At 44.7% G+C, this 26,552-nt stretch overlaps 1 protein-coding gene across 4 annotated transcripts in view; it reads left to right on the top strand.

Moving 5' to 3' along the window:
* The window catches only part of KCTD1 (potassium channel tetramerization domain containing 1), a 207,589-nt gene that overhangs the window by 175,872 nt on the left and 5,165 nt on the right, over positions 1 to 26,552 (top strand). For all 4 annotated transcript variants that reach the window (XM_040264771.1, XM_040264773.1, XM_040264774.1 and 1 more), the window contains exons 3-4: positions 8,407 to 8,551; positions 26,125 to 26,430. In XM_040264771.1, the coding sequence (XP_040120705.1) occupies positions 8,407 to 8,551; positions 26,125 to 26,430 (451 nt within the window). The remainder of the gene's footprint in view (positions 1 to 8,406; positions 8,552 to 26,124; positions 26,431 to 26,552) is intronic.

Below are 26,552 nucleotides of genomic sequence, written 5' to 3'. Positions count from 1 at the left end.
TGGAAACTCTACACAACTATTTTTCAAATTTTGTAAACAATTATATGCAAATTAAATGCTGTTCAATAAGTAAGGATTCTCTAACAGTGAGTTGACTGGTGTTTTTCATTTTTTGGGATTTTTTACATTATAATAATACCCAGCATAGCATCGCCTCTCCCCATTTTAAGAAAAACTTTTTATTATGGATATTATTCTTTTTTTTGGCCATATGACTTGTGGGACTTTAATTCACCAACCAAGGATTGAATCGAGGTCCTTGGTAGTGAGACAGCAGAGTCCACTGGATTGCCAGGAAATTCCCTATTATGGACATTTTAAAATATATGCAAAGCAACTATACTATAATAAAAACTAATTTTAAAAATATGCAAAAATAGAATATGAAATGAAGACCCCTGCATTTCAAAAGGTTTCTGGTATCAACCCAGCATTTCTCTTCCCTTCTACCTGTTCTGTTTCCCTACTCTCCCATCCCAGCAGAAAGGAGGGAAGGGGATCCTTTGGTTGCAGGGCTGATTTTTCTTTAAAAAAAAAAAACAAAAACCACAAAACTTTTAAAATTTATTTGGCTCTGCAGGGTCTTAAGTTTTGGCACGCAGGATCTTTAGTATTTGTTGTGGAATGGGAACTCTTAGTTGCTACATGTGGGATCTAGTTCCCTGACCAGGGATCGAACCTGGGCCCCCTGCACTGGGAGCTCAGAGACTTAGCCACTGGCCCACCAGGGAAGTCCCAGTGCTGATTTTTCTCTACTTTTCTTTCCTTCCCTGCTGTTCCAAGTCTAGGTTCCACTGCAGGGACAGCTTCCTATACACCTCTCATTCATGTACCCACACCTACAAATACAGACACTCACTCCCACCCACACACTTACACATCTGCACAAACACACATCTTCCCCCAGCCCTCTATCTCATCTGCTGTCTTCCTTAGGTATCAAATATTAGGACAGAAGCTTGGTTGAACCCAGGTCTCCTGTATTGCAGGCGGATTCTTTACCAGATGAGCCACAAGGGAAACCCAAGAATACTGGAGTGGGTAGTCTATCCCTTCTCCAGCGGATCTTCCCGAGCCAGGTATCGAAACATGGTCTCCTGTGTTGCAGGTGGATTCTTTACCAAATGAGCTATCAGGGAACTTGGGTTAGTAGGCTCAAAAAAGTATGAAGCCACAGTGCTTCTGAAAACAAAATTATTCAATAGAAAAAGGCTGTAAATCAGGTTTTTTTAAAAAGTAATATCCTACTGATTGGTGGACTCGTCACAGATTGCTTTTCTATTTTGCTGCTTCTTCATCCTCTGTGCTTTTCTAGTTTTTAACAATGAGTAGTTATTGCTTTTATAATTTAAAAATGCCCACCAAAGGTAATGCTCAAGAGGTCACTTGGATATTGCCTCTGAAACGGTTCACCAGCAAAATAAATCTGGACTGAAAACTAAAGGAAACCTTTTCCTAAAGTTCAAACCATATATTCCATGGCTTGGAAGCCCAGAGGTGGAGAAGAAAAGGCTTTTCTTGGCAAAGGAGAGCTGAGTGGGTGAAAGGTTCCACAACCCGTGTCCTGCCTTTTCTCACCATCTTTATCCCTCAGTGTGTCTTTGGCACTTAGCTCTCAACCCCACCCCTGGGCAGGGTCTTCTCCACCCTCCCTGAGCAAGTTAATCCTACCATGGGCACTGCCCACAGGCCCCTGTCCTCCCTCCTCCCTCCCCTGTAATTACCATGTGTCCACCAGCTCCTCTGAAGAGCTGAAAGGATTAACCTGCTTGCCTCTGGTAAAGTAGGGCCAGGTGCTCTGTTGCCTGCCATGGTGCTTCATGTGGCGTGGGGTTCACCAGACAGCACAAGGACCACTGGGTGGATGGAGCTCAGAAGAGTTGGAAGCATCTCCAAGCTCAATTTCTTTAGCTGTAAAGTGACTGTTCCCACAGAGGGGTTGGCAGAATTAAATGTAGGGGCACCGCACGTAATGGGACGCAAGAACTCAAGGTAAATGGAGTTGAAATACGCCATTTCAGGTATACGCCTTAACCCAGAAGTTTTCGTTGTCCTAAGAATCTTGACTTTCCCATCTATTCTTATGCCCCTATTATGTCATAGTTGTACCAACAGTTTGAAAGTAACCTCTGAAGTCTTGGGGTGTTTTGGTTCGGTTTGGTTTGGTTTGGTTCAATTTCCCTGAGCTTCAACTTTTTCTCAGCTGTTAAGTAAATGATAACTTCCCCACAAAGCTGGTAATAATCAAGCTTTCTTGAGATAACATGCAGCACTAGCAGAGTCTTATTGAATTATATAAAAACTGCATTTCCCATTGGATGTTGTTCATTTGTTGTCTTCTTGCTTGTTTTAGGGTTTTGTTTTGTTTTATTAGAAATGAAAAGGAGAACACAGGCTTTAGAATGAGACCTAGGTTGGAGCCTGAGCCAAGTGATGGCCATTGTGGGCTCAGTGTTTTCATCTGTGAAATGGGAATAATATGGTCACCTTACAGGATCATTGTAAGAATGAAATGAAATGAAGCCCATAAAGCAGGCAGCTCCTTCTTTGGCATATAGTAATATTCAATTGATAGTAACTAGCATTAGAGCAGGTATCCTCATAGACTTGAATGTGACCATCCTCTGTCCATCCCCCTCCTCCAGGGGCAGGGCAGTATGGTGGGTCTGCCAACTCTGTCTAGCCAGCTGTGCATTCTTGAGTCATTTCTCCATATGTAAAATGGGAGGTTGATCTAGGTCATGCTGGTGATCCTTAACCTCTAAAAATGTGGCTGGCTAATTAAGAAAACATGCTGTGACAGTTCAGGGTGACAGAATGACCAACTTGAGATTATTTCAGATTGACAACATTGACTAGCTCTTCTTTATTCTCTCTGCTCATCTGCCTTTGCACTGGTTCCCAACTCAGCAGTTCATTAAACTTCCTCGGGGAGCGTTTTAAGAGATGCAGATGCTTGGGGTCTAAACCCTGAGCAATAGTTACATCAGAATATCCGGCACTGGGCATCTGTATTTTTTAAAAGGTCCCTAGGTAATTCTACTGTGCAACCAGGGTTAAGAAGCACTGCTCTATACAAATGACGTAGTCAGAAACAAGGGAAAGGAGACAGGACTTGGATAAACTGCAAGCTGCCTTTGTGGGGAGATGTGATCTCAGAGATAGTGTTTTGATTTTCTCACTTCTAAATTTGCTCTTTTCCTAAACATTGCTGAGAGCATAGCCGGACATCAGTCCCCATCGCCCTCCAAACCAAACCCAAACTCCTTGACCTGGTAACACAGCTCTTCATGGTCTGATTTCTGCTGCCCGTCTCATTTTTCAGTTGGCCCGTCTCTGTGCCCTAGTGGAGAGTAATCATATGGCAGTGTTTTTTTCCACCTTCAAGCCTTTGAGTCTTCCCTACACCTGTCTTTTCTTATCTAACCTTAGCTCCCACCTCTGTACCAGCTTCTGCTGATCATTCAGGCTCTCCTGTGAACTTTCTTTTTCTTCCCTGAGTACTCCCACAGCCCACTCTGCATACCCACTGCACACTCAGTCACACCACTTGATCTGCATTCCCAGCCCCACAGACTGTTAAATTCCATGAAAGTCAAGAGTGTGGTTTATTCACCGCTGCATTCCCTGTATTTCACATGATCAGGTTGAGTGAGTATTGGTGGAAAGAATGAACAAATAACTGAGTGACTATACAATTAAAAAAAAAGAGAGAGAAATTCTTTTTTTTTTTTTGGACCATGCAGCATGGCATGTGGGATGTATAGTTTCTTAACCAAGGACTGAACCCATGCTGCCTGCAGTGGAAGTGGGAAGTCTTAACTTACTGGACCGCCAGGGAATTCCCAGGAAAGCAAAATTCTTAAGGAACTGAGTCACAGTTACATTAAAGAACTTAAGTCCTATAAATGATTGAATACACAAGAAAAAATAAATTCTTAGTGACTAATATTCACACTAAGCTAGGTCTCTTTCATTTAAGACCACTCTTTAATGCTGGAGAGAAGGGAAGCCACAGTGAGAAAGCAGACTAACTTTTCACCAAAAGGAACTTAATTTCCTTGGTGGTTGGGCTGCATTATTTGCAGCATAATCAACAGACATCTAACTCTAAAAAGCAAGAAAGAGGAGCACATTTGAATGTCTATTAATGTGTATTTTAAGTGAACCTTTATAATCCTCTACTCTTTGTGACCTGTAACCTCTGTTCATGGAATTCTCCAGACAAGTATACTAGAGTGGGTTGCCATTTCCTCCTCCAGGGACTCTTCCTGACCCAGGAATTGAACCTGGGCCTCCTGCATTGCAGGCAGATTCTTTATCATCTGAGCCACCAGGGAAGCCCAATCCCCTAGTTAATGAATTATTTGCACATAAAAATGATAGGATCCTTACAATTTACTTTAAAAATCCCAGAGCGGGGAGAGGGATCCAGAGAGGTACAGGTGAAATAAGACTGAACGAGAATTGATAGCTTTAGAAGCTGGATGGACACATGGGAGTTCATTATCCTATTTTCCCTGCTTTGGCATACAGGGAAACTGTCCAAAATAGAATGTTAAAAAATAAATGTCAAAAGAATAAAACTGTGGGAGGAAGTTTTTCTCAGTACTGCCACTTGGTTCAGTGAGTGGTTTTTTTTTTTTTTTAAAAAGGCAGTCATACATCATCTGGAGCCAGCCTGGTCTTGGTCAGTTGAAAAACAGGAATGTTCTCCAAGGTTAGTAAACTGTAATCAGGTCCACAGAGTTTTCAGGCACCAGTTTACAAGTCACAACAGTTGATTTGTAACTCCATTCATGTGTCCACAAGAAATATAGCCTGTGTCGATGTTCCTCTCTATTTGCTTAGCCAAACAATGCTTTTCCCCAGCACATTCAACCTTGAAACCGACCCAGGACCCCAGTTTACGATCGCTGGCACCACCCTGCCCTTCCGCTTTGTTTTCACAAATTTAAAACCTTCCTCCTATTAAAGGTAGCAAAAATCAGCCCAGTGTCTCCTTTTTTTACTTGTAACATTTGTTGACTCAAACGCAGGGACTCTCTTTTCTGAGGAGCCTTTCACTGCAGCCAGGAATGTGCATGCATTGACTCGGCCACGAGCTTTTCCTTCCGAGACTGCCCTCCCCCGCCTCTCGGCTCCCGCTCAACCATGCTGCTTCCACCTTTGGTACAGGAGGCACCAAAGGCGGGGAGGGTTTTCCCACCAATTTCAGGCCACGCCCTCCCCGCCTTCGGCTCCGCAGAGTGCGCCCTCGCTTGCCTGGAGCAAGCTGGAAGCGAAGGTTCCGGGCCATGCAGCTTCCGGGCCTTGCTGACCCGCACTCCAGACAGCTCCGTGGAGGGGTTTCTAATTTGTCAAGTAGCATCCTGTTCTTCCTCCCAGCTTCTCTTCTCCCACTGCCTCGCCCAAGGGCCACAGCCACCTTCCTGTCCCCTTGCTGAGTCTCCTTTCAGACTTCCCCTCTTCTTGCCTTTGCATCTTTTGCTATTTCAGCTAAATCAGATGTAAAGGCGCTTCTTAACTGCAGCTGTGCAGTTTCTTGTTATCTGCTGGTGGTGGGGTTTTTGTTTTGATAGTATCCTAAAAACCACTTCAGTTCAGCTCAGTCGCTCAGTCGTGTCCGACTCTTTGCGATCCCGTGAACAAGCAGCACGCCAGCCCTCCCTGTCCAGCACCAACTCCCGGAGTTCACTCAAACTCACGTCCATCGAGTTGGTGATGCCATCCAGCCATCTCATCCTCTGTCGTCCCCTTCTCCTGCCCCCAATCCCTCCCAGCATCAGAGTCTTTTCCAATGAGTCAACTCTTCGCATGAGGTGGCCAGAGTACTGAAGTTTCAGCTTTAGCATCAGTCCTTCCAAAGAACACCCAGGACTGATCTCCTTTAGAATGGACTGGCTGGATCTCCTTGCCACTTAACATGACACTTTTCTCCTATCTTGGAAAGGTCTGTAACAATACACTTCAGCCATGATTGTTCCTTTTACTCCTTTAAACCCTGTACCCTAAACTGCCCTCAGGCTTCAAAGAGCTGTTTTCCTAGAAATTTTTATTTGCTATTTTGGGGTACCTTCTTTTGCTGTCTTTTTGAGCATGCCATGACCCCTTTTGATTTTTCATCAACCCCGAGAAAAGGGGTAATTTTATAAAAGAATAGAGATGTAGAGTTGATTCGCTCAGATTACAGCTAGTAACTGGCCAAGCCTCATTCCTCTCCTCTTTCAGTCACTCCTTTACTCATTCACTCCGTGAAGATTTATTTGATCGCTTTCTGTGCTGGCTCACTTCCAAGCCTAGATTTTGAAAATGAGCTGTTAAAAATTAAAAGCCTGGGATTTATTTAAGAATAAAATATTTACTTTTCATCTCATTAGTAAAGTGACTTGTAATCATTGATATTAATTTATCTCAGGCCACAAAAATAATCAGTGTACACATTTGGATTTCATTATAAAACTCTTGACAAACAAATCTAAGACAGACATGAAATCTCTAGACCTAAAGTGTTCATTCAGTAGTGGTAATTCTTTTCATTCCAGTCATTGTGGGGAGGCCCCTTTAAGATCAAACAGACTGTACCCGACTCCCCCAGGTGCTACTTAACTAGTTGGGCAAGTTACTCATCATTTTGAGCCTATTTCTTCATCTTTAAAAGGAGGATAATGGATTTGTTACATAAAGTGCTTAGATGAGGGCAAGGTATATAGAAAGCAGTTAATAAATATAGCTCCCTTTTCTTCCACTGTCAACTGTAAATTTATCATTAACAGTGAAGAGTAAAATGTTTTAATAACAGGCAAACAAGTCTCATTCTTTACCATCCTGCACCAAACTGTCCTGGAAACACTACAAATAAGTGACTGAGGGTGTTTTAGTTTTACTGCCTCTTCGTTGCCTAGTCTACCATTTGATTGATGTGTTTATAAGAAATGAATGACAAGGTAGCATGCAAGGTAGAATCCTTGGATGATTGTAATCTACACCCTACATGATCACCCTCAATTCATGGAAAGTTGGATGAAAACAGTAGTTGAGAAAAATATATTGGGTTTTAAGGATATGATCTGACTAACTAGTTGCTTTCTTCTTTGCACCTACTACCTTCAGGTAGGACAGGAGTTTTCTAATTATCCTTAAAAGATTGTTATTGAAGCACATTCACAAGTCATTCTTTCTTGGGAAAGAGGGGAGCAGCTTTCCTATTTGTTGGTTTGTTTGGTGTATTTTATTAAGAGGGATGGAATTATCAATTTAGCATTATATCTGTCCCATTTCAAAAATAAGACTAGGAAATGAATGATTTCAAAATCATCATCAGAGCAATAAAATCGTGTTCCAAATCAGAGAGAGACTTGTTATGAGTTCCACAAAAATCTTTTCTTTAAAAATGGAACCATTTTCCTGCCTACACTTTTAATGAAAGTCAAATGTACCTCTTGGCAAAGGAAGAGATTTCAAGTGTGTAAATTCTATTTTCTGATACAGGATATTTATGTTTCACTAGCCAACCCTCTAGTTGTTCATAGTATAGATGTGACCACTTTCTATTAACTGAGTGTATACTAAAGTGTATAGGTTCAGCCTGCCTTAAAGAGATGAATGATATTGGATACAAAATGCTTTAACTATAGCACACTTTTCAAATGTTAACTGTAAACAGGAAACACATATTATGGATTCCTGTTTTTAAAAATTACCCATTGCCACTTATGTTCCAGAACTAGGTCATATTTTTTGGGTGGTCAAATGATTATATTTTATAATGATTCCTGGCTGTTACAAATGATTTTTGCTGAGACCTAGGAAACTAGACTGCATATTGTTAATGAAAAACATATACTCTTAAATGAGTGATAGTCTCAGTGATTCATTTTTATAATTAAATGTAGATGTTAGCATATAGACATTGCTTTACTTTTAGAAAATATGGGACTTATGGGTAGGGAAATCTCAGAAAACAGATTTCTTAAAAACAAAAATGCACTTTTTTTTTTTGTAGACTCTGTTTAAAAGACACTTGGGAGCAATCACACTTTTTTTTTTTAATGGCAGAGAAGGTTGTTTTAAGTAACACAGAGGGAAAGACATGATCTTCCATTAAAGTGACAGCACTTAGCCATAATCACCATGTCAGGAACATCTTCTTTACAGGTAAAAGACACTGAATAATAGAATTTACTTGAGAAAGCCTGCGACTCTTTTGAATTGTCTGGTCTTGAGATATTTATCAAGCAGGGGCCAGCACTTCTCAGGGAACCATAACTATGTAGTGGGTGATTTTCCCTGACTGCCATCTTCAAAAGTGCTGCCTTTGACAGTGACACAAAACAGTAGCTTTCAGTCTTAGTGGCCGAACGATTGATTCTAATTGTCTTCACTGTTCCCTCTTTCCTATCACAGAATCGGAAGACTTTTTGATGGTACAGAGCCCATTGTTTTGGACAGTCTCAAACAGCACTATTTCATTGACAGAGATGGACAGATGTTCAGATATATCTTGAATTTTCTACGAACATCAAAACTCCTCATTCCTGATGATTTCAAGGTGAGGGATTCATATTAAATTAACAACAGCCTAAATATGTGCTTTTTTTTTTTAATGTGCTCCCCAAAATATTTCTAGCTCTACATTTTTAACATACACCAACTTTAATGGCATCAGAGGTTTCTGATGGTTACACCATCTATGTGGAATAAAGTATATGGTCATTGATGTTTACAGCCAAAAGAGGGTGGCTTTTATGTGAAGAATAGAATTACAGTCTATTTTAATACATTGAAAATGAATTGATTATATTCAAAGGTTATCTCTGATAAGTCTTAGGTAGAGAATAAAAGGAAACCTCTTTAGCTTAATAAAGACTTTTTCTCCCAGAAATTTAAAGCAAGCATTATGCTTACCAGTAAAATTTTAGAGTTGTTCCCTTTCAAAATTACTAACAAGTGTTAGACTTAGTCCTACAAGGTGCTGGAAACTCTAAGCAGTGAAATTAGACAACAAAAAGAAATAGAAAGGGTTAATATTAGAAGGGAATATATAAAAATGTTATCTTTGCAGCTCCTTAATACTTCTCTGAATAGAAGATTCTAAAGAATCAACTAAATATGATTAAAACGAATAAAGAACTCATTAAAGCATCCATATTCAAGGTCCCAGTATACTGCAGTTAATAGCTTACTACCAAAGCCAATCATAAAATGTAATGGGAAAATATACCACTTACAGTAGCAACAAAAATTATAACACCCAGGAATAAACTTAAGAAATATGCAAAGTCTGATTAAGAAAACTGTAAATCACTACATGCAGGTTTAAAACAAGAATAAATGAAGGGACATTCGTGTTCTTGGATGAGAAGCCTCAATATTGCTGAGCTGTCAGCTATGCTCAGACTATCTTATACATTCAGTGCAAACCCACTTAAGTCATAGATTTTTTTCAATGAAATTTGACCCATTTATAAAATTTATATAGAAGAAAAAGGCTTAAGAATAGCTTAAAAAGTGATATTGTACATCAGAAACCAACACAACATTTTAAAGCAGTTATCCTCCAATTTTAAAAAAAGAATAGCTAAAAAATATTTGGTGGTGATAGAAATGGTGGACAATGGTGGATGTTTCATATCAGACATCACAACATACTACAGTGATACAGTGATAAGAAATTGTGATCCTAATAGATGCTAAAATACACATGTAGATCAATGGGAAAAACCAGGATTGGGAGAGAGATATGTGTGTATGTTGGAATTTGATATATTATCAATGTGGTATTTCAAATTGGTGGGAAATGAAAAGAATAGTCAGTAATTGGCACTGAGACAGCTGAAACCAAGACCTTTGGAAAAAATGTAAAGCCAGAGCCCTGTCTGTATCATAAGTTAGTAGAAATTCCAGGGATAAACATAAAAAGTAAAGCTATAGAAGTATTAGCAGAAAATAAAAATTCCACAAAAGTATAATTGTTAGGCAGAGAAGACCTACTTGAGCAAAACTTAACTACCCAGAAGGCATCCTTAAAAAAAGAAAAAAACTTGCTGATTTAAAGACACTATATACAAATAAAACACAAGTGTCAGATGAGAAATATTTACAGTGAAAAATTAATATCCATCATAAAAGAGCTCCTAAACATCTACAATATTCTGGCCACCTGATGTGAAGAACTGACTCTATGGAAAAGACCCTGTTGCTAGGAAAGACTGAAGGCAGGAGAAGGGGACGACAGAGGATGGGATGGTTGGATGGCATCACCGACTCAAAAGACATGAGTTTGAGCCAACTCTAGGAGTTGATGATGGACAGGGAGGCCTGGAATCCATGGGGTCGCAAAGAGTCAGACACGACTGAGCAAGTGAACTGAACTGAAACATCTACAAGAAACATGGAAACAACCCAATGGAAAACATTTAAAAATATACACAAGTTTCTCAAAAGAATAGAAATTGCCACTAAATGTTTGAAAATATATTCAATCTCTTTAGTATCAAAGAAGCAGAACTTAAATATATATCAGATTGGCCAATCTGGCAAAACTTTATATCAGGTTGGCAAAAATTTAAAACATTGGTAATACATAGTATTGAGGAACAGTGTGGTTGGGAGTGAAAACTATTAAATGTTTTTGGAAGACAATTTAGTGGTAGTGCTGTGTGCTTATTCACTCAGTCGTATCCGACTCATTGCAACCCCATGGACTAAAGCCTGCCAAGCTCCTCTGTTTATGGTGATTCTCCAGGCAAGAGTACTGGAGTGGGTTGCCATGCCCTCCTCCAGGGGAATGTTACCAATGCAAGGGTCAAACTCAGGTCTGTCTCATTGCAGGTGGAATCCAGGGAAGCCCAAGATATCGTATTGAGGAACAGTGTGGTTGGGAGTGAAAACTATTAAATACTTTTGGAGGACAATTTAGTGGTAGTTTCAAAATTTTTAAATTATAGCAATTTCATGTCTATTCATTTCTAGAAGTAACACATAAATATTCAGATGTATGTACTTGGAATGTTTAACAATTCCATGTCTTTTCATTTATTTCTAGAAATAACATAAATATTCAAAGATACATGTACACAGAACATTTACTATAGTTATATTTGTTATAGCAAAACTGGACACAATTAAAAATGCTTAACAATGGCAGATGGTTACAAAATATTATAGAATATTCATACTATGGATTAGTTGATGTGTGGGGAAAAAAACCAAGGTTTTATTCAATGAAAATATTAAGTTGTAGAATACGTATAGTATGTTTCTATTCATGTAAAAATTATGCATGCTGCTGCTGCTGCTAAGTCACTTCAGTCGTGTCTGACTCTGTGCGACCCCATAGACGGCAACCCACCAGGCTCCCCCGTCCCTGGGATTCTCCAGGCAAGAACACTGGAGTGGGTTGCCATTTCCTTCTCCAATGCATGGAAGTGAAAAGTGAAAGTGAAGTCGCTCAGTCGTGTCTGACTCTTCGAGACCCCATGGACTGCAGCCCACCAGGCTCCTCCATCCATGGGATTTTCCAGGCAAGAGTACTGGAGTGGGGTGCCAAAATTATGCATATATGTGTATAAATAGATAGAAAATGATCTAGAAGTGCCAAGTCATGTCCAACTCTGTGCAACCCCACGGACTGTAGCCCACCAGGCTCCTCTGTCCATGGGATTCTTCAGGCAAGAATACTGGAGTGGGTTGCCATTTCCTCCTCAGGGGATCTTTCTGATCCAGGGATCAAACCCGGATCTCTTTCATCTCCTGCACTGGCAGGTGGGTTCTTTAGCACTGCACCAAGAGAAGACTAGATCTTACAATTAACAGGGATCTGAAGGGCCTCTCATCCACCCTCTCCTTCAGGACTTTGAACAGCGGGGCCTGTGCCAGGCATGATTAGCCATATGGAAAAGAGTATAGAAGAGTCGTGTCATGCACACGTCGCTTCCACGAGAACAATACACGCTTGGCAGAAAACGAAGAGTAATAACTGCAGTGAGCGTGTGGAGCTCCCTGCAGCCCTGGAAGGAGTTGGAGGAATTCTCCTGGCCCTGCTGCTTCCCAGTCAGTGGCAGTTCCTGGGAACCTTCCAGAGCCGGCCTCTCTTGGTGTTGAGCCCAGTTCCAGCGTTTACAGATGTGGGAAGTTGGTTTGTGCAACGTGGCTCCTAAGTGAAAGTTGGCAGCTTTATCAGTGATGGTCTCTTCCAACTCGGAAAGGAAACTGTCTCGCGGGTCTGTAATATGGCGCCTTACTAGGCGGTTTTCAAGGGTGCTCTTCACTGTATACATGCTTCTCTCCGCGTGCCCTTTCCTGCCAGCCCGTGAGTCTTTTTTCTTGGCGGGGGCCAGGGGATAGTTGGCCATGAGTCATGCAGGATCTTACCTCCCTAACCAGAGATTGAACCCACAGCCCCTGCATTGGAATGTGAAGTCTTAACCACTGGACCACCAGGGAGGTCTCCAGAGGGCAAGTCTTCTGTCTCCAGCCCTGTGCCTAGAGCTGGGGACACACCTGCTCAGCCAAGCAGAGCCAGCCAATAGATGGTAGACAGCAGGCCTCGTGTTTCCGGGCCCACCGGCTGCAGAGTTGAGCATCTCCACCCGCTTCCCACACCAGCTGCCATGGAAGAAGGTGAAAGAAAGAGGAAGACGGTGAGGGCTGCTGCTAGAAAGCAGGCAGAGGCCCCCGTGGAGACGCACAGAAGTGGAGGGAGGAGTGGGGGGGGGGGGCTGCTCGAGGGGGGGGGGGCTTTGGGGGCGGCCTCAGCCTCTGCAGACCCAGAGCCCCAGGTGGCAGGCCTTAGGGCTGGTAGAACAAGTCGGGCCAGTAGAGAAAGGACGCCAAGTGTGATACCCAGGCAGCCACCGGACCAAAGGTGCTTACTCTCTGATGTTTTCCTAGAAGGAAGGCACCGGGACTTGGGAAGGGGGTAGAGCAGAAATGTCACCTTTATTTCTCTTTTTCAGAACCTTTACCTAGATCGTTCATGGCCTCTTTAACCTGAGCTGCCCACCCAGGAGCTGGCCAGGCCCGCCTCCTCATCCCCACTACCAAACCAGGTCCTCCTTGTGTCCTATCTCAGGAAAATGCCAGAATCTGCCTTTCTGCTCCAGTCCCTCCCCTCCCACATCCATCCGTCCATCGGCCCATGGAACGCTCCAGATACTTCTGGAATCAATCCACACCTCTTATCCCGCTCCCTGGTCCAAGGTCCAGCAACTCAGATGACTCATCACTGGTCTCCTCTCTTCCACCCTTACTCCTTCTCCTCCACTCTCCATGTTGAAACCAGGAGACACTTCTTTTCATTAAACTTTCTGGGATCATTATGGATCCTCATGAAGTTGTCAGAAACAGTAGAGGGATCCCAGTTCCCCCTGGTGTAACTTCTTGCTGAATCTTACCGCAGCCTCGCAGCGGGATGTCGACCCTGATGCGGTCAAGGTCAAAACACTTCCATCATGGCCAGGCCCCTTCCTGTTGCCCTTCTATGGCCATGCCTTTGTCCCTGTTCCCTCCCTATATCTCCCACCCCATCTCTCACCTAGAGACATTTATAAAAAACAAACTGTATTGTGACTTGCTCCTGCTTCAGACTCACTCTGCATGGGCTTCCCGTTCATTGTTCATGGAGCAAAGCAGCACAGCCCTGTCAGAGCCCCCGAGACCCCTGCCCATTTGGCTCTTACACCCGTGCCCCACCATCTTCTTGTCCCCCTTCAGAGCAGACTGCTCCGTCTGTCTGATGCTCTTTCCCTGACCTTGATTTATCACTTCTGGTTGTTTAGTCCCTAAGTCCTGTCTGACTCTTTTGCGACTCCATGGACAGCAGCCCGCCAGGCTCCTCTGCCCATGAGATTTCCCAGGCAAGAATACTGGAGTGGGTTGACATTTCCTTCTCCAGGGGATTTTCCCGATCCAGGGATCAAACCTACATCTCTTGCTTGGCAGGTGGACTCTTTATCACTGAACCACCTAGGAAGCCCTGTTTATCACTTGCTGCTGCTGCTGCTAAGTCGCTTCAGTCGTGTCCGACTCTGTGCGACCCCATAGACGGCAGCCCACCAGGCTCCACCGTCCCTGGGATTCTCCAGGCAAGAACACTGGGGTGGATTGCCATTTCCTTCTCCAATGCATGAAAGTGAAAAGTGAAAGTGAAGTCGCTCAGTCGTGTCTGACTCTTCGAGACCCCATGGACTGCAGCCCACCAGGCTCCTCCATCCATGGGATTTTCCAGGCAAGAGTACTGGAGTGGGGTGCCATCGCCTTCTCCGAGCCCCTACTCATCTGCAATTAGTGAATCTAGCACAGGGATCGTCATATTCATCACTAAGCCATCCTGTGCCTAGTCTAGCTTAGATTTGCCTGTATCCCCGATTTTCCATGGTCACACACAGTGTATTTGTAATTACTTTTCTCTCTTGTTTATCACTATGTACCCAGCTATATGGGCTTCCCAGGTGGTGCTGCTGCTGCTGCTAAGTCGCTTCAGTCGTGTCCGACTCTGTGCGACCCCATAGACGGCAGCCCACCAGGCTCCCCCGTCCCTGGGATTCTCCGGGCAAGAACACTGGAGTGGGTTGCCATTTCCTTCTCCAGGTGGTGCTAGTGGTAAAGAACTCACCTGCCAATGCGGGAGACTTAAGAGATGTGAGTGCTATGACAGTCACCTTGTGACCCTGAGGTGACAAGCATGAGGCCAGAACGTCAACACTGAAGATGACAAAACAAAAAGACAGCGTCCTGTCCTTGATAACATCACTGGGCAGATACCACTGCCAACAGCCAGGGACCTCTGACTTCTCATGTGAGAAAAACAAGTCTCCCTTAGTTTAAGGTGCTGTTGACTGGCTATTTCAACGCTTGTGGCTGATATTTAATATCACAGTTGTGTGCACGCGCATGTGCTCAGTCACTTCAGTTGTGTTCGACTCTTTGTGACCCAATGAGCTGCAGCCTACCAGGCTCCTCTGTCCATGGGATTTCCCAGGCAAGCCAATGTGCCTCAGGTTGGCTAGGCCCTCATGCCACAACTGCCAAGCCCAGTCACCTCAACCAGAGATCCTGTGTGCCACAACTAAGACCCAATGCAGCCAAAAATAAAATAAATAAAAGTATTTTAAAACCTTACAGGACTAAATGGAAAATATAAAGCCTGTACGTATGTAACATCATCCTAAGCTACTTGTGTGGCTAACATATTAATTTATAATTTCCATTATTAAAAGAAATACAGATGCCAGGGAATATAAAGCAATTTATGGTGAATCACAGTGAGAACCTGGTAATAGCCATGAGTTTCTAGTTGCAATCTGTTCCAAAAACAGAGCTAGGCATTTTAAACACATTTAAATGTCGCAGGCATTATTTTTCCTCCAAGAACATTCAAGTTAGACCTTCAGAAAGACTGCATGGGAGTTAAGCTGTGACCTCTTCCAGAGGACAGTTCCTTGAGGACTCAACCTGTCACCCCCCTGGTGAGGATGGGATGGGTGCTTCTCTGCACCGTGGTGCTCCCTTGGGATTCCAGAGCCCTGGAAGACCTGTCGTTCATCAAGGCTAAGCACAGAACACACCCTTTAATTGCCTATGGATTCAACTGTAGCCCACGCTTGGGGGAAGACAAAAAGTACTTCAGATGAACCTCACGTGTCCCAGAGTTCTGAAATGTTTCCTGCGGAACCTCTGGGTGACAGGCTGTAAAATACAGGGAGTCGGGAACCTGGTGGAGCAGAAGGAGAACAGGAGCTGTCCTGGCTGATGATGGGAGCGCGTGTACCGCAGATCCTGTGAATCACAAGCGCGGGCACACACAGACGGCTCGTCCTGCCCCTTCCTGAGCAGTACAATAGTGCTTTCTTCCTCGGCAGAGTTTATTTCCTGACCCTGGGAAAGGGACACAGCATCCATCTCTCTTCCTGGTTTTGCGGGGAATACATTCCTTGATTACCTGCCCCCATACCCCCTCAACCCCCCACCCCACCACCCCACCCCACCACCCCCCCGTCTCCAGCTGTTTGATGCTGGCTTGAGCACATTCCTGCGATCTCGAAATCACAGCATCCTCAGCCCCTGAAAATCTCATTCTGCAAATGTGCTGTCTGAGCCAGATACCCATTTAACAATTTAGATAATTTCATACTTCAGAACACCACTTAAGTGGCAGCTGCTTGTGCCTTGCTCCCAGTGAAAGATGTTGGAATCTCTTCTCTAGATAAGTGATTGTACAACTCTCTGCTGGGTTTTATTGTGAAGACTGTCTGTCTTCCCTTCATTTCCCGCCCCCCACCTCCATTCCACTGACTCATTCATCATTGTTCTCTTTTCTGCTCACACCCACGCATGCATAGGTGTGTGTGGGTACACACATGCAAATACACACATGCATGCATGTACATAAGCACACACTTGTGATCCTGCTTCATCAGGAGTCCAGAGCTTTAGTTCCTTTTTTTAATGGGGAACCACAAAATTATCCCTCTCTAGGCTTCTATCTTGAACATCTTTGGTAAGTGTCCACCATGTTGCTGACATCTCTTTTGGTATGTGATGAATGTCTAGCCTTCTTAGATAAAGAAAAATTTGCCAGCTTAAATCCCCAACTTACCTCTTCCTGGCTTAAGTTCAAAAGTCTATTAGTTGTTTCTAATAGCTATTGAATATTGTAGAAAAAGCATATGTACATTGTAGACAATTTGAAAATATAGATAAGCAAAAAAAAAAAAAGTTTAAACAGTATATCCCACTCAGAGATTGCTGATGTTACTGATAAAACCTGAGTGCATAGACTTCTGGGTCTTTTTCTATGCTTATTTCAGATAATATCTCTATCTTTTCATTTTAATAAATTTTATTTCCTCTAATTTTGCAACCATATTCACATTTCCATGGTTGACCCCAAAAATGTGCTTTCTATTTGGTTTTCCTGAGTTGATATCTCAGCCAAGACTTCACTGAATCTAGTTATGTCCGTACCTTTTTATTATCTCGTATAATACCATTTTGGGGGCTTCGCTGGTGGCTCAGCAGTAAAGAATCCACCTCCCAAGCAGGAGACACGGATTCAATCCCTAGGTCAGGAAGATCCCCTGAGGAGGAAATGGCAACCCACTCCAGTATTCTTGCCTGGAGAATCCCATGGACAGAGGAGCCTGGTGGGCTACAGTCTACGGGTTGCAAAAAGTTGGACACAACTAAGCGATTGAGCATGCACGCACATAGTTCCGTTTTTATATGATGCTGACTTGCTAAAGAGACTGGCCAGTTGCCCTATGGAATGTCCCACCATCTGAATTTGCCTGGTTGCCTGATTATGGGAGCTCATTACTCTAGCTTCTCATTTCTCATAAACTGCAACGTGTATCTAAAGATTTGATAGGTTTAAGTGTACACTTTAGGCTTCCTTTTGGAAAGTTAGAGAGTTGAGAGTGGAGATAGTGGCAGGGAGAGAAGGGACTTCGCCACCGCCTGTGTTTCCTTTACTGGCCATCGTTTAAATCACAGGCTGGGCATCCTTGCCCCAGGAAAACAAGAGTGGTCAGAAGGAGCCAGAAGCCAATGGCACTGAACAGGGAGGAAGCCTCCTGGCAAGAAGTCCCAAGTGGTAGCAAGGGAAATGGAGTAAGTGGACCAGTCCTTCCAGGCTTTGAGGAAAAGAAAGGCGTATGGGGGTGGGGACGGGAATAGGCGAGGCACAGAGGGGTTTTTAGGGCAGTGAAACCGCCTTGTATGATATTATAATGGTGGATACATGTCATCAGACATTTGTTTAAACTCACACAATGGCCAACAGCAAGAGTGAACCCTAATGAGGACTTTGAGTGGGTATGTGGGTCAGTGTAGCTCCATAGATTGTGACACATGGTCCCCTCATGAGGGATGTCGAAGTTGGGGGAGGCTGTTCATGTGTAGGGTTAAGGGGACACACGGGAAATCTCTATACTTTGTGCTCAATTTTGCCCTGAACAAAACTGCTCTAAAAAATCAATATGGGGAGGGAGGGTTGCAGAGCCAGGGAAATTAAGAATTTTAGAAGTCCCAAACCTCCAACACTGAAAAAACTGTGGTGGCCCACACTCTCAAAAAAAATATTTTTAAGGAAAGTTTTATGGGGATCTGTTTTTTGTTTATGATAACTACTGCATGAATGCTCTTGATGAAATGTAATATAAAAAATACTTTCATTTCCCCTCATTTTCTTGGCACCTCCTCTCGGCAAGTGCCCTGATACATACATGCCCTGCCATCTTGGGAAGCAAGCCAAGGGATCCCATGGCCCAGGAACAGGATCCCATGGCCCAGGAACAGGATCCCATGGCCCAGGGCAAGATTTCATGTCCCGAGCATGGGTAGGAGGAGGGCTTCTAGATCTCTGTGGGGGGAGCTGGGCACATTTCCCACCAAAAAGCCTTCTCAATGCCCACAGTGCCTAGCTTGGCAGCTGCACATAGACAAGTCTTAAAATGCATGAATGAGTGGCTGAGTTGCCTTTTGAGTGGAAGGACCCATAAAACTTCAGGTGCCTTAGGAGTGAAATAAGCCTTTGAACTTTTTTCTGGAACTGGAAGCTGCGTGTTGAGGCTGAGTAATGGCCCCCAAAGGTGTCTGCATTCTAATCCCCAGAACCTGTGAGTGTCACCTTACCTGGCATAAAGAGACCATGCAGATGGGATTAAGTTTAAGAGCCAGTGAGCTGGGGAGATTATCCATGATAATCCAGGCGGGCCCAGTGGAACCACAGGAGTTTTCAGAAGGGAAAGAGGAAGGCAGGAGGTCAGAGTCAGAGAAGATGTGAGGAAGGAAGTGGTGTGATGGCTGGACAGGAGCCAGGGGGACAGGGCTGCCTCTGGAAGCTGGAAAATATTTTCCCCTCGCCTCCGGAAGGAAAGTGGCCCTGCCAACACCCCGACTTTAGCCCCGGGAGACCCATTTCAGACTTGTGACCTCCAGAACTCTTAAGAGAATAAATCTGTGCTGTTTCCAACCAGCAAATTTGTGGTAATCTCTGACGGCAGCGGTAGGAAAGCAGTGCACTGCGTATATCACTTTCCTCCCTGTAGGAAAAATGTCTTCTGAATTCAAATATTTAATCAAGGAATAAACTTTTGAAACATGGCCCATATGCCTCTTAGAGTCTGCTCACATTTACTTTCCTGTTCTGTGTACCTCTCTCCAGGGTCTCAGGGAAGCTCAGTGGAGTCACCTGTAAAATGAGATCTTGATCTTTCTGCTTCTCAAAACTATTGCAAATCTCAGAAAATTTTTTTAATTTAAAAAATGTGTGTTCTAGGACTTTAAAATTATTTCAGCATGAAAAGGTCTGTGAATAACCTCTCTTTTACTGAGAGATATGAGAGATACTGAGAGGCTGAGAGATATGGTTGATGCTGTCTTAATGAGAAAAGGTAACATCGGCCTGGGAGTGGAGAAGGTGATGGCATCTAGAACATTCTGGACTCAGTTTGCTGAAAGCAGAGGCGATGCTTTGGATTCGCTTCCTTCATAAGAAGAACTGGGACCAAACCTGCTGTGGTTCCGTAAACACCTGCCCGTCTCCAGGAGGCTGAGTTGTCCAGAGTTTGCAAGAGTTGACAAAAGGAAGGCAGACATCAGATAGGAACTGAGGCTTCAGGGAAAATGACTTCAAAAGAGATTGAGAGACCAAAGAGATAACCACAAGGCCAGAAAGCCTAAAAGGAAACAGGATAATCTCTAAAAAATGTGAAATTGAGACAGTATAATTGTGTGATTGCTATTGAGGAAAGAAAGGAGAGTGGCGGTGGAGGCGGGCTGTTCTGCAGGGAGTTCTCTGATGAGATGGGAGGCAGCGTTAGGAAGCAAGGAGAAGTGAAAGTCGCTCAGTTGTGTCTGACTCTTTGCAACCCCATGGACTGTAGCGTTCATGGAATTCTCCAGGCCAGAATACTGGAATGGGTAGCCTTTCCCTTCTCCAGGGGATCTTTCGAACCCAGGTCTCCCGCATTGCAGGCAGATTCTTTACCAGCTGAGCCACAAGGGAACCCAGGAAGCAGAGAAGGACTGATACAAAGGAGCCTGCCTAGAAACAGATGGCAAGCGTGAGCTTAGCCATGCAGGAGATGGTAACAACAGAAGCGACCTTTTTGCTTCTAGGGCTGACTGAGGACCATGCCGGAAGGCAAGCTGGCCTGGGGAGCAGATAGCTGCACCAAGCGCATGTGCTCAGCCTTTCTGCAGCCTTCGCTCCCCCAGCACGAAAGGTGGCTCCGCCCTGCAGATCAGTGGAAAAGGAAGAAGTGGAGCCAAGGTAGTCTAGAGAGACTAAAAGAACACCAGGCGGCTTGAGGTGGTTCAAGGCTAGGTCCGTGAGATGACATCCCGTCTGCCGGTTGACCTTCAGAGGAACCCTTTTAATCCTTCACTTGAATGACCCCTAGCAGGATCCTTGAGACATCACTGAGCAGGGCCAAAAACCTGATAAGGGCCAGTGTTTCCCTAATTTTCCCAGAGCAGATAATGATAACTGTGAGCAATGGCACCCCACTCCAGTACTCTTGCCTGGAAAATCCCATGGACAGAGAAGCCTGGTAAGCTGCAATCCATGGAGTCGCTACAAGTCGGACACAACTGAGCGACTTCACTTTCACTTTTCACTTTCATGCATTGGAGCAAGAAATGGCAACCCACTCCAGCATTCTTGCCTGGAGAATCCCAGGGCCGAGGGAGCCTGGTGGGCTGCCATCTATGGGGTCACACAGAATTGGACACGACTGAAGCGACTCAGCAGCAGTGAGCAACTTAGGTAGAAAGGGGCTGTCAGTCCTTGGGCAGATTTCAGAATGGATTATTACACCCCTGGCTTGTGAACTCAGAGATAAAAAAAGAGGCAGTCCAAGTCAGTGTAGGGGACTTGTAACCCAAGTCCTTTAGTCTCATTACTTTGGGGTTATGGTAGACAAACTTGCAGGTCTGGGCTTTGTCATGGACACAGACTCATAGTTTAGCAGGGTCGGAAGCAACTTGAATGCAATTGATCCCCCTCATTTGACAGATAAGTAGCCTGGAGCCCTAAACAGTTACAGGGAGTCTCTGGCAATATGGCAGCTTGGAGCCCCTTGCATACCTCCAGCCTTCCCCATGAATTCCCACCCAAATGCACAGTATTTCCAAAAGGTGTCTAATAGATGCCACAGTTATGAGCTGGATTATAGGTTGTATAACCACTTGGCATTCTGAATCCAGACACTAAATTTATGACCTAAGAGTCAGCCTGAACAAAGGCCTGTAGGTAGCCCTGTCCTCTCTGTACTTTAAAAAATGATTCACACATAGAAACAGAACACCCAGTTCAAAATGACACCAAAAAATGAGAGGGAGACCAAGAACGTTGGGTAAAAGAATCTGAATTTTCTCGTTACACTGGAACAAGTCCAGAATCTCCAGTATGTAACTTAAAGAGGGATAAGTAATAGAGGATTTAAAATTGTTCACAAATGCTGAATAAGGGAGATCTAACTGTGCAAAAAAAGGTGTAGGAATTGCACTCTGAGGGAATGTGAATAGAGTAATGGGACTTTGGGGCAGCCAAGAAAACTAATAGGACCTTATGCTGTGTGGAGGGCAGAATAAGGCCTCCCAAAGGCATCCATGGGGACCTCCCAGTGGTCCAGTCTTAACAACTTCGCCTTCCAAAGCAGGGGGTATGGGTTCCATACTGGTTGGGAAGCTAAGATTGGTCAGGAAGCTAAGATTCCACATGCCCTGGGGCCAAGAAACCAAAACATAAAACTGAAGCAGTATTGTAACAAATTCAGTAAAGACTTTTAAAATGGCCCACATCAAAAAATCTTTTAAAAAGATTTTTTTTTTAAAAAGATATCCATGTCCTCATTCCTGGAAGCGATGAGGATGTCACCTCACATGGTAATAGGTCCTTTGCAGGTGTGACTAGATTAAGGATCTTGAGATGGGAATATTATCTTGGATAATCCAGGTGAAGCCAACATATTCAAAGGTCCTTACAAGTGAAAGAAGGAGGTGAAGGGTCAGAGTAAGAGGAGATGGGACAATGGAAGCAGAGCGGGGCATGGTGCTGGACCGGAAGCCGGGGGTTGCAGGCCGCCTCTGGAAGCCGGAAAAGCCAAGGAAACGGATTCTCCCATAGAGCCTCCAGGATAAACACAGCTGTGATGACCCAACTTGGACTTCTGACTTCCGGAACAGGAGAATAAACAAGTGCTGCTTTAAACTACTAAACAGGTGCTAATTGTTACCACAGCAACTGAGAACTAACGCAGACTGAATTCACAGCGGCTTCAGTGTCCAGCCAGGTTGTACGAAGGTTGATGATGCGCTCATTAGAGCATGTCTGAAATGTTAGGTTCTGTTCTGGTCTGGGTTTTAGGAAGGCTGTTGACAAGTTCAAGTACAATTGAGCCTTGAACAATGTGAGGATTAGGAGCGCCAACCCTGCATGCAGCTGGCCCCCTGTGTCTGTAGTTTCACATCCGCAGATTCAACCAAACTGCAGATCATGTAGCATCATGGTACATAGTTAGTGGGAGAATCCCATCTATAAGTGGGCCCCATGTAGTTCAAAGCTGTATTAAGGGCCAGCTGTAGCTACCAGACGTTGAAGAACTTTGAAGTCCTAACAAATGATTAGGAGCTGAAACAATTGGGTATTTTCAGCCTGAATAATATTAGGACATAACAGTTACCTTCAAATGTTTGAAGGGTTAACTTGTCAAAGATTAAGATGGCTGAAACTCCAGAGGGTGGAATTAAGAACAAGTAAGTTGAAGTTAACAGGAAATTCAGGTCATTCTAACGAAGACATTTACAGCAATCAGAGCTGCAAACAAAGTAAATACTGTGCCTTATTAGGTGATAAGCATCAAATATTCCGTCAGGGGTTGAGTGGTCATGACTCAGTGATATCAGAAAGGATTCCTGTGCAGGGTCAAGGCTGGTCAAGAAGACTGCTGTGAGCACCTTTAAGATCTGAGGACTTGGCCTTTCCTGGTGGCTCTGTGGTAAAGAATCCGCCTTCCAGTGCAGGAGACACGGGTTCGATCCCTGATCCGGGAAGATCCCACTTGCCACAGAGCAACAAGCCCTGTGCACCACAGCTATTGAGTCTGTGCTCTAGAGTCTGGGAACCACAACTACTGAGCCCACGCACAACTGCTGAAGCCTTTGTACCCTAGAGCCCATGCTCTGCAAGAAGAGAAGCCACTGCAATGCGAAGCCCCTGCACCGCAACTAGAGAGTAGGGCCCCCTGCTCACCACAACTACAGAAATGCCCACACAGCAGTGAAGACTCACAGCCAAAAATAAATAAAAGTATTTAAATGAAAAAAAAGATTTAAAGACTTCATGGCATCCTTTCAGAAGTCCAGATTCTTTCTTGTGTTAAAACTTGTAATTAAATCTCACAGGGAAATAAAAAGCAGTAGCAGAAGTTCTCACTTCTATCGCTTGTGTAACTAACTCTCAATAATGTTCTTAAATTTCCTTGAGGGCCGTCATCTTGATGAGTAAGTAGAGTACTAAGGTTGGTATCTTGCAGTTGGTGGCCTTCAAAGACGGCCAGGGCATGGTAGTGGAGACCCCGGGTGGACTCGGAGGAACCTGCAGACCCCACTCCTACCCTCAGGCTGGGCTGGGCTGAGGGGCTCAGCTCTGCCCTAAGAGCGGCCACGCCTCAGCTTGGTTCTCAACACCAAACTAAACAGCAGCTCCTGTGAGTCAGGAGGCAGAGCAGGTGAAATGAGATGATGGGAGAAAAGGGTGGCTCCCCTAGTGATGGGGTTGCTAGGAGACGACAGTGGAGCAGCAGCCCCTTCTGCTGACCTGCGTCCGCGGTCGCAGTTTCTACCCGGCCCGAGTTTCTCTCTTCTGAAGGCAGTGATCCAGCAGGAGCTCACTTGTTCTTTCCCTGCTCCAAACTGTTTTCTCTGGAAGGCTTGAATAATGTCACTGCTGCTATTTGCAAAAAAGAGCAAAGTGCCAAATAAAGCAGTCCCCTGTGGCTACCCTCCCTCCTGCCCCGCCCCGTCCCGAGGCCTCTGGTGGCACTCCATGCAAGGCCCCAGGCACTGCCTGCCAGCTCCAGCCTGTTGGAAGGAAGGCAGCATGCCTGTCAGTGATTAAAATGTTCTCAGCTAGCATGTCTGGACAAGCATCCACGTATCTTACAGCCAGAGATGATTGTGGCCATAGTTACGTTTAGACATAATATTGACCTGCTTGATAACATTGTTCCTAAGCTTCTGCCTCCCGCTCGGCCTCTCTTGTCCTCCCGTTCCATGGCTTGTATGTATTTTAATAGAGTTTTTAAGACAAGAGAAAAAGAAACCACTCCCGAAGACTGGGTGCCTGTGCTTTCAGAAGTAGGTTAGTTTCCTTTCCTGCACTGCTGTCTTTTTTCTTTTTTTTAACTTTTTATTTTATTCTGGAGTATAGCCTATTAACAGCACTGTGATAGTTTCAGGTGGACAGCAAAAGGATTCAGCCGTACATAGACATGTATCCGTTCTTCCCCAAGGGCTTCCCAGATGGCCTTAGTGGTAAAGAATCCACTCGCCAGTGTAGGAGACTTAAGAGACTCACGTTCGATCGCTGGGTCAGGAAGATCCCCTGGAGAAGGGAATGGCAACCCACTCCAGTATTCTTGCCTGGTGACTCCCATAGAGAAGAGCCTGGTGGGCTACAGACAATGGGGTTGCAAAGAGTTGCACATGACTGAGCGTGCCCATTCTCCCCTAAACACTCCTCCCATCCAGGCTGCAACATAACATTAAGCAGAGTTCCTGTGGTATACAGTTGGTCCTTTTTATTTATCTATTTTAAATATAGCAGTGTGTACGTGTCCATCCCAAACTCCCTAACTATTCCTGCACCCCATTTTTTCCCCCAGCAACTGTAAGTTCATTCTCTTAAGTCTGTGAGTCTGTTTCTGTTTTGTAAATAAGTTCATTTGTGCCATTTCTTTTTTAGATTTCCTCATATAAGGGATGTCAGTTGATATTTCTCCTCTGTCTGACTTCACTTCACTCAGTATGACAATCTCTGGGTCTCTCCACGTTGCTGCAGATGGCATTATTTCATGCTTTTTAATGGCTGAGTAATGCTCCATTGAATATATGTGCCACACCTTCTTTATCCATTCCTCTGTCGATGGATGTTGAGGTTGCTTCCATGTCTCGGCACTGGGGCCTGCACCACCGTCTTGCAGGAGTCCAGGCCGGAGGTTGTTTGCCTCTCTCACTTTGTGATGGGGGCACGGAGAGCTGGCAGAGGTCAGTGCATCATCCACCAGCCTCTCTCAAACCCTCACCCATCCATAAGGAGAAGCAGGCACCCATTCCCTAGCTCTCCACCCCTACTTGTGCTGTGGCCCTGCCCTCTCCCTCCTCGAGAAGTTCTAGAGCTGCCACTGCAGGTGACGAGGAGCGTAGACTCTGGGTGAACAGGGCACGGCTATGCCTCTGTCCCCCCAACACATACGCATGCCCCATCCAGAGGCTATAACGTGGGTTCTCAACAACACAGTCAAACTCTAAATGCTCAAAGGCATTTTCCTACAAAAAGACAAAAGTCTTGGTGAATCCTTTCACACACTAGTTTTCTCATCGGCAAAATGGGAATAAAAATGATTCCCAAATCACTGGGTAGCTATGGGGATGGTAGAACTTAACTCATGGGAAGTGTCCCACCTAGCCCGTATTACCCTTGTGTGGTGTCCCTCAGTCGTGTCCAGCTCTTTGTGACCCCATGGACTGTGGCCCGCCAGGCTCCTCTGTCCATGGGATTCTCCTGTCATGATTACTGGAGTGGGTTGCTATTCCCTCCTCCAGGGGATCTTCCCAACACAGGGATCGAACCCTCGTCTCTTACGTCTCCTGCATTGGCAGGTGGGTTCTTTACCACTAGTTTCACCTGGGAAGCCCAGTTATTACTCTTAACTCCTGTTATAATCACTGAATTAATGAGTGGATGCAAATTGTCTCTACAAAGAAAAAATTCACACCCAGATTTGAATATCAAAATAACCGAGGTAAGAAATTCACCCCCCTATATGCGGACATCCTCAGTACCTTAGGTTTGCATTTTTAAGTATGAGACACCTTTTTTTTTTTTCTTTTAAGGACTACACTTTGTTATATGAAGAGGCAAAATATTTTCAGCTTCAGCCCATGCTGTTGGAGATGGAAAGATGGAAGCAGGACAGAGAAAGCGGTCGCTTTTCAAGGCCCTGCGAGTGCCTCGTGGTGCGTGTGGCCCCAGACCTCGGAGAGAGGATCACGCTCAGCGGAGACAAATGCTTGATCGAAGAGGTGTTCCCGGAGGTCGGCGACGTGATGTGCAACTCCGTCAACGCGGGCTGGAACCACGACTCGACGCACGTCATCAGGTTCCCGCTGAACGGCTACTGCCCCCTCAACTCGGTCCAGGTACCGTGCCGTCGCGCGCCGGCGGCTGCCGGGGCCCCTCTCGGTGCTGCTTCCGCACCCTCGTCTGCATGGCGTGCGTTTCCTCCAAGGTGCTGGAGACCCCTCCCGTGGTAACACTCCTG

Source organism: Oryx dammah, unplaced genomic scaffold, assembly GCF_014754425.2.
Source record: "Oryx dammah isolate SB20612 unplaced genomic scaffold, SCBI_Odam_1.1 HiC_scaffold_22, whole genome shotgun sequence".
NCBI classification, from domain to species: Eukaryota; Metazoa; Chordata; class Mammalia; order Artiodactyla; family Bovidae; genus Oryx; species Oryx dammah.
This window is presented reverse-complemented; position numbering and strand designations above follow the sequence as displayed.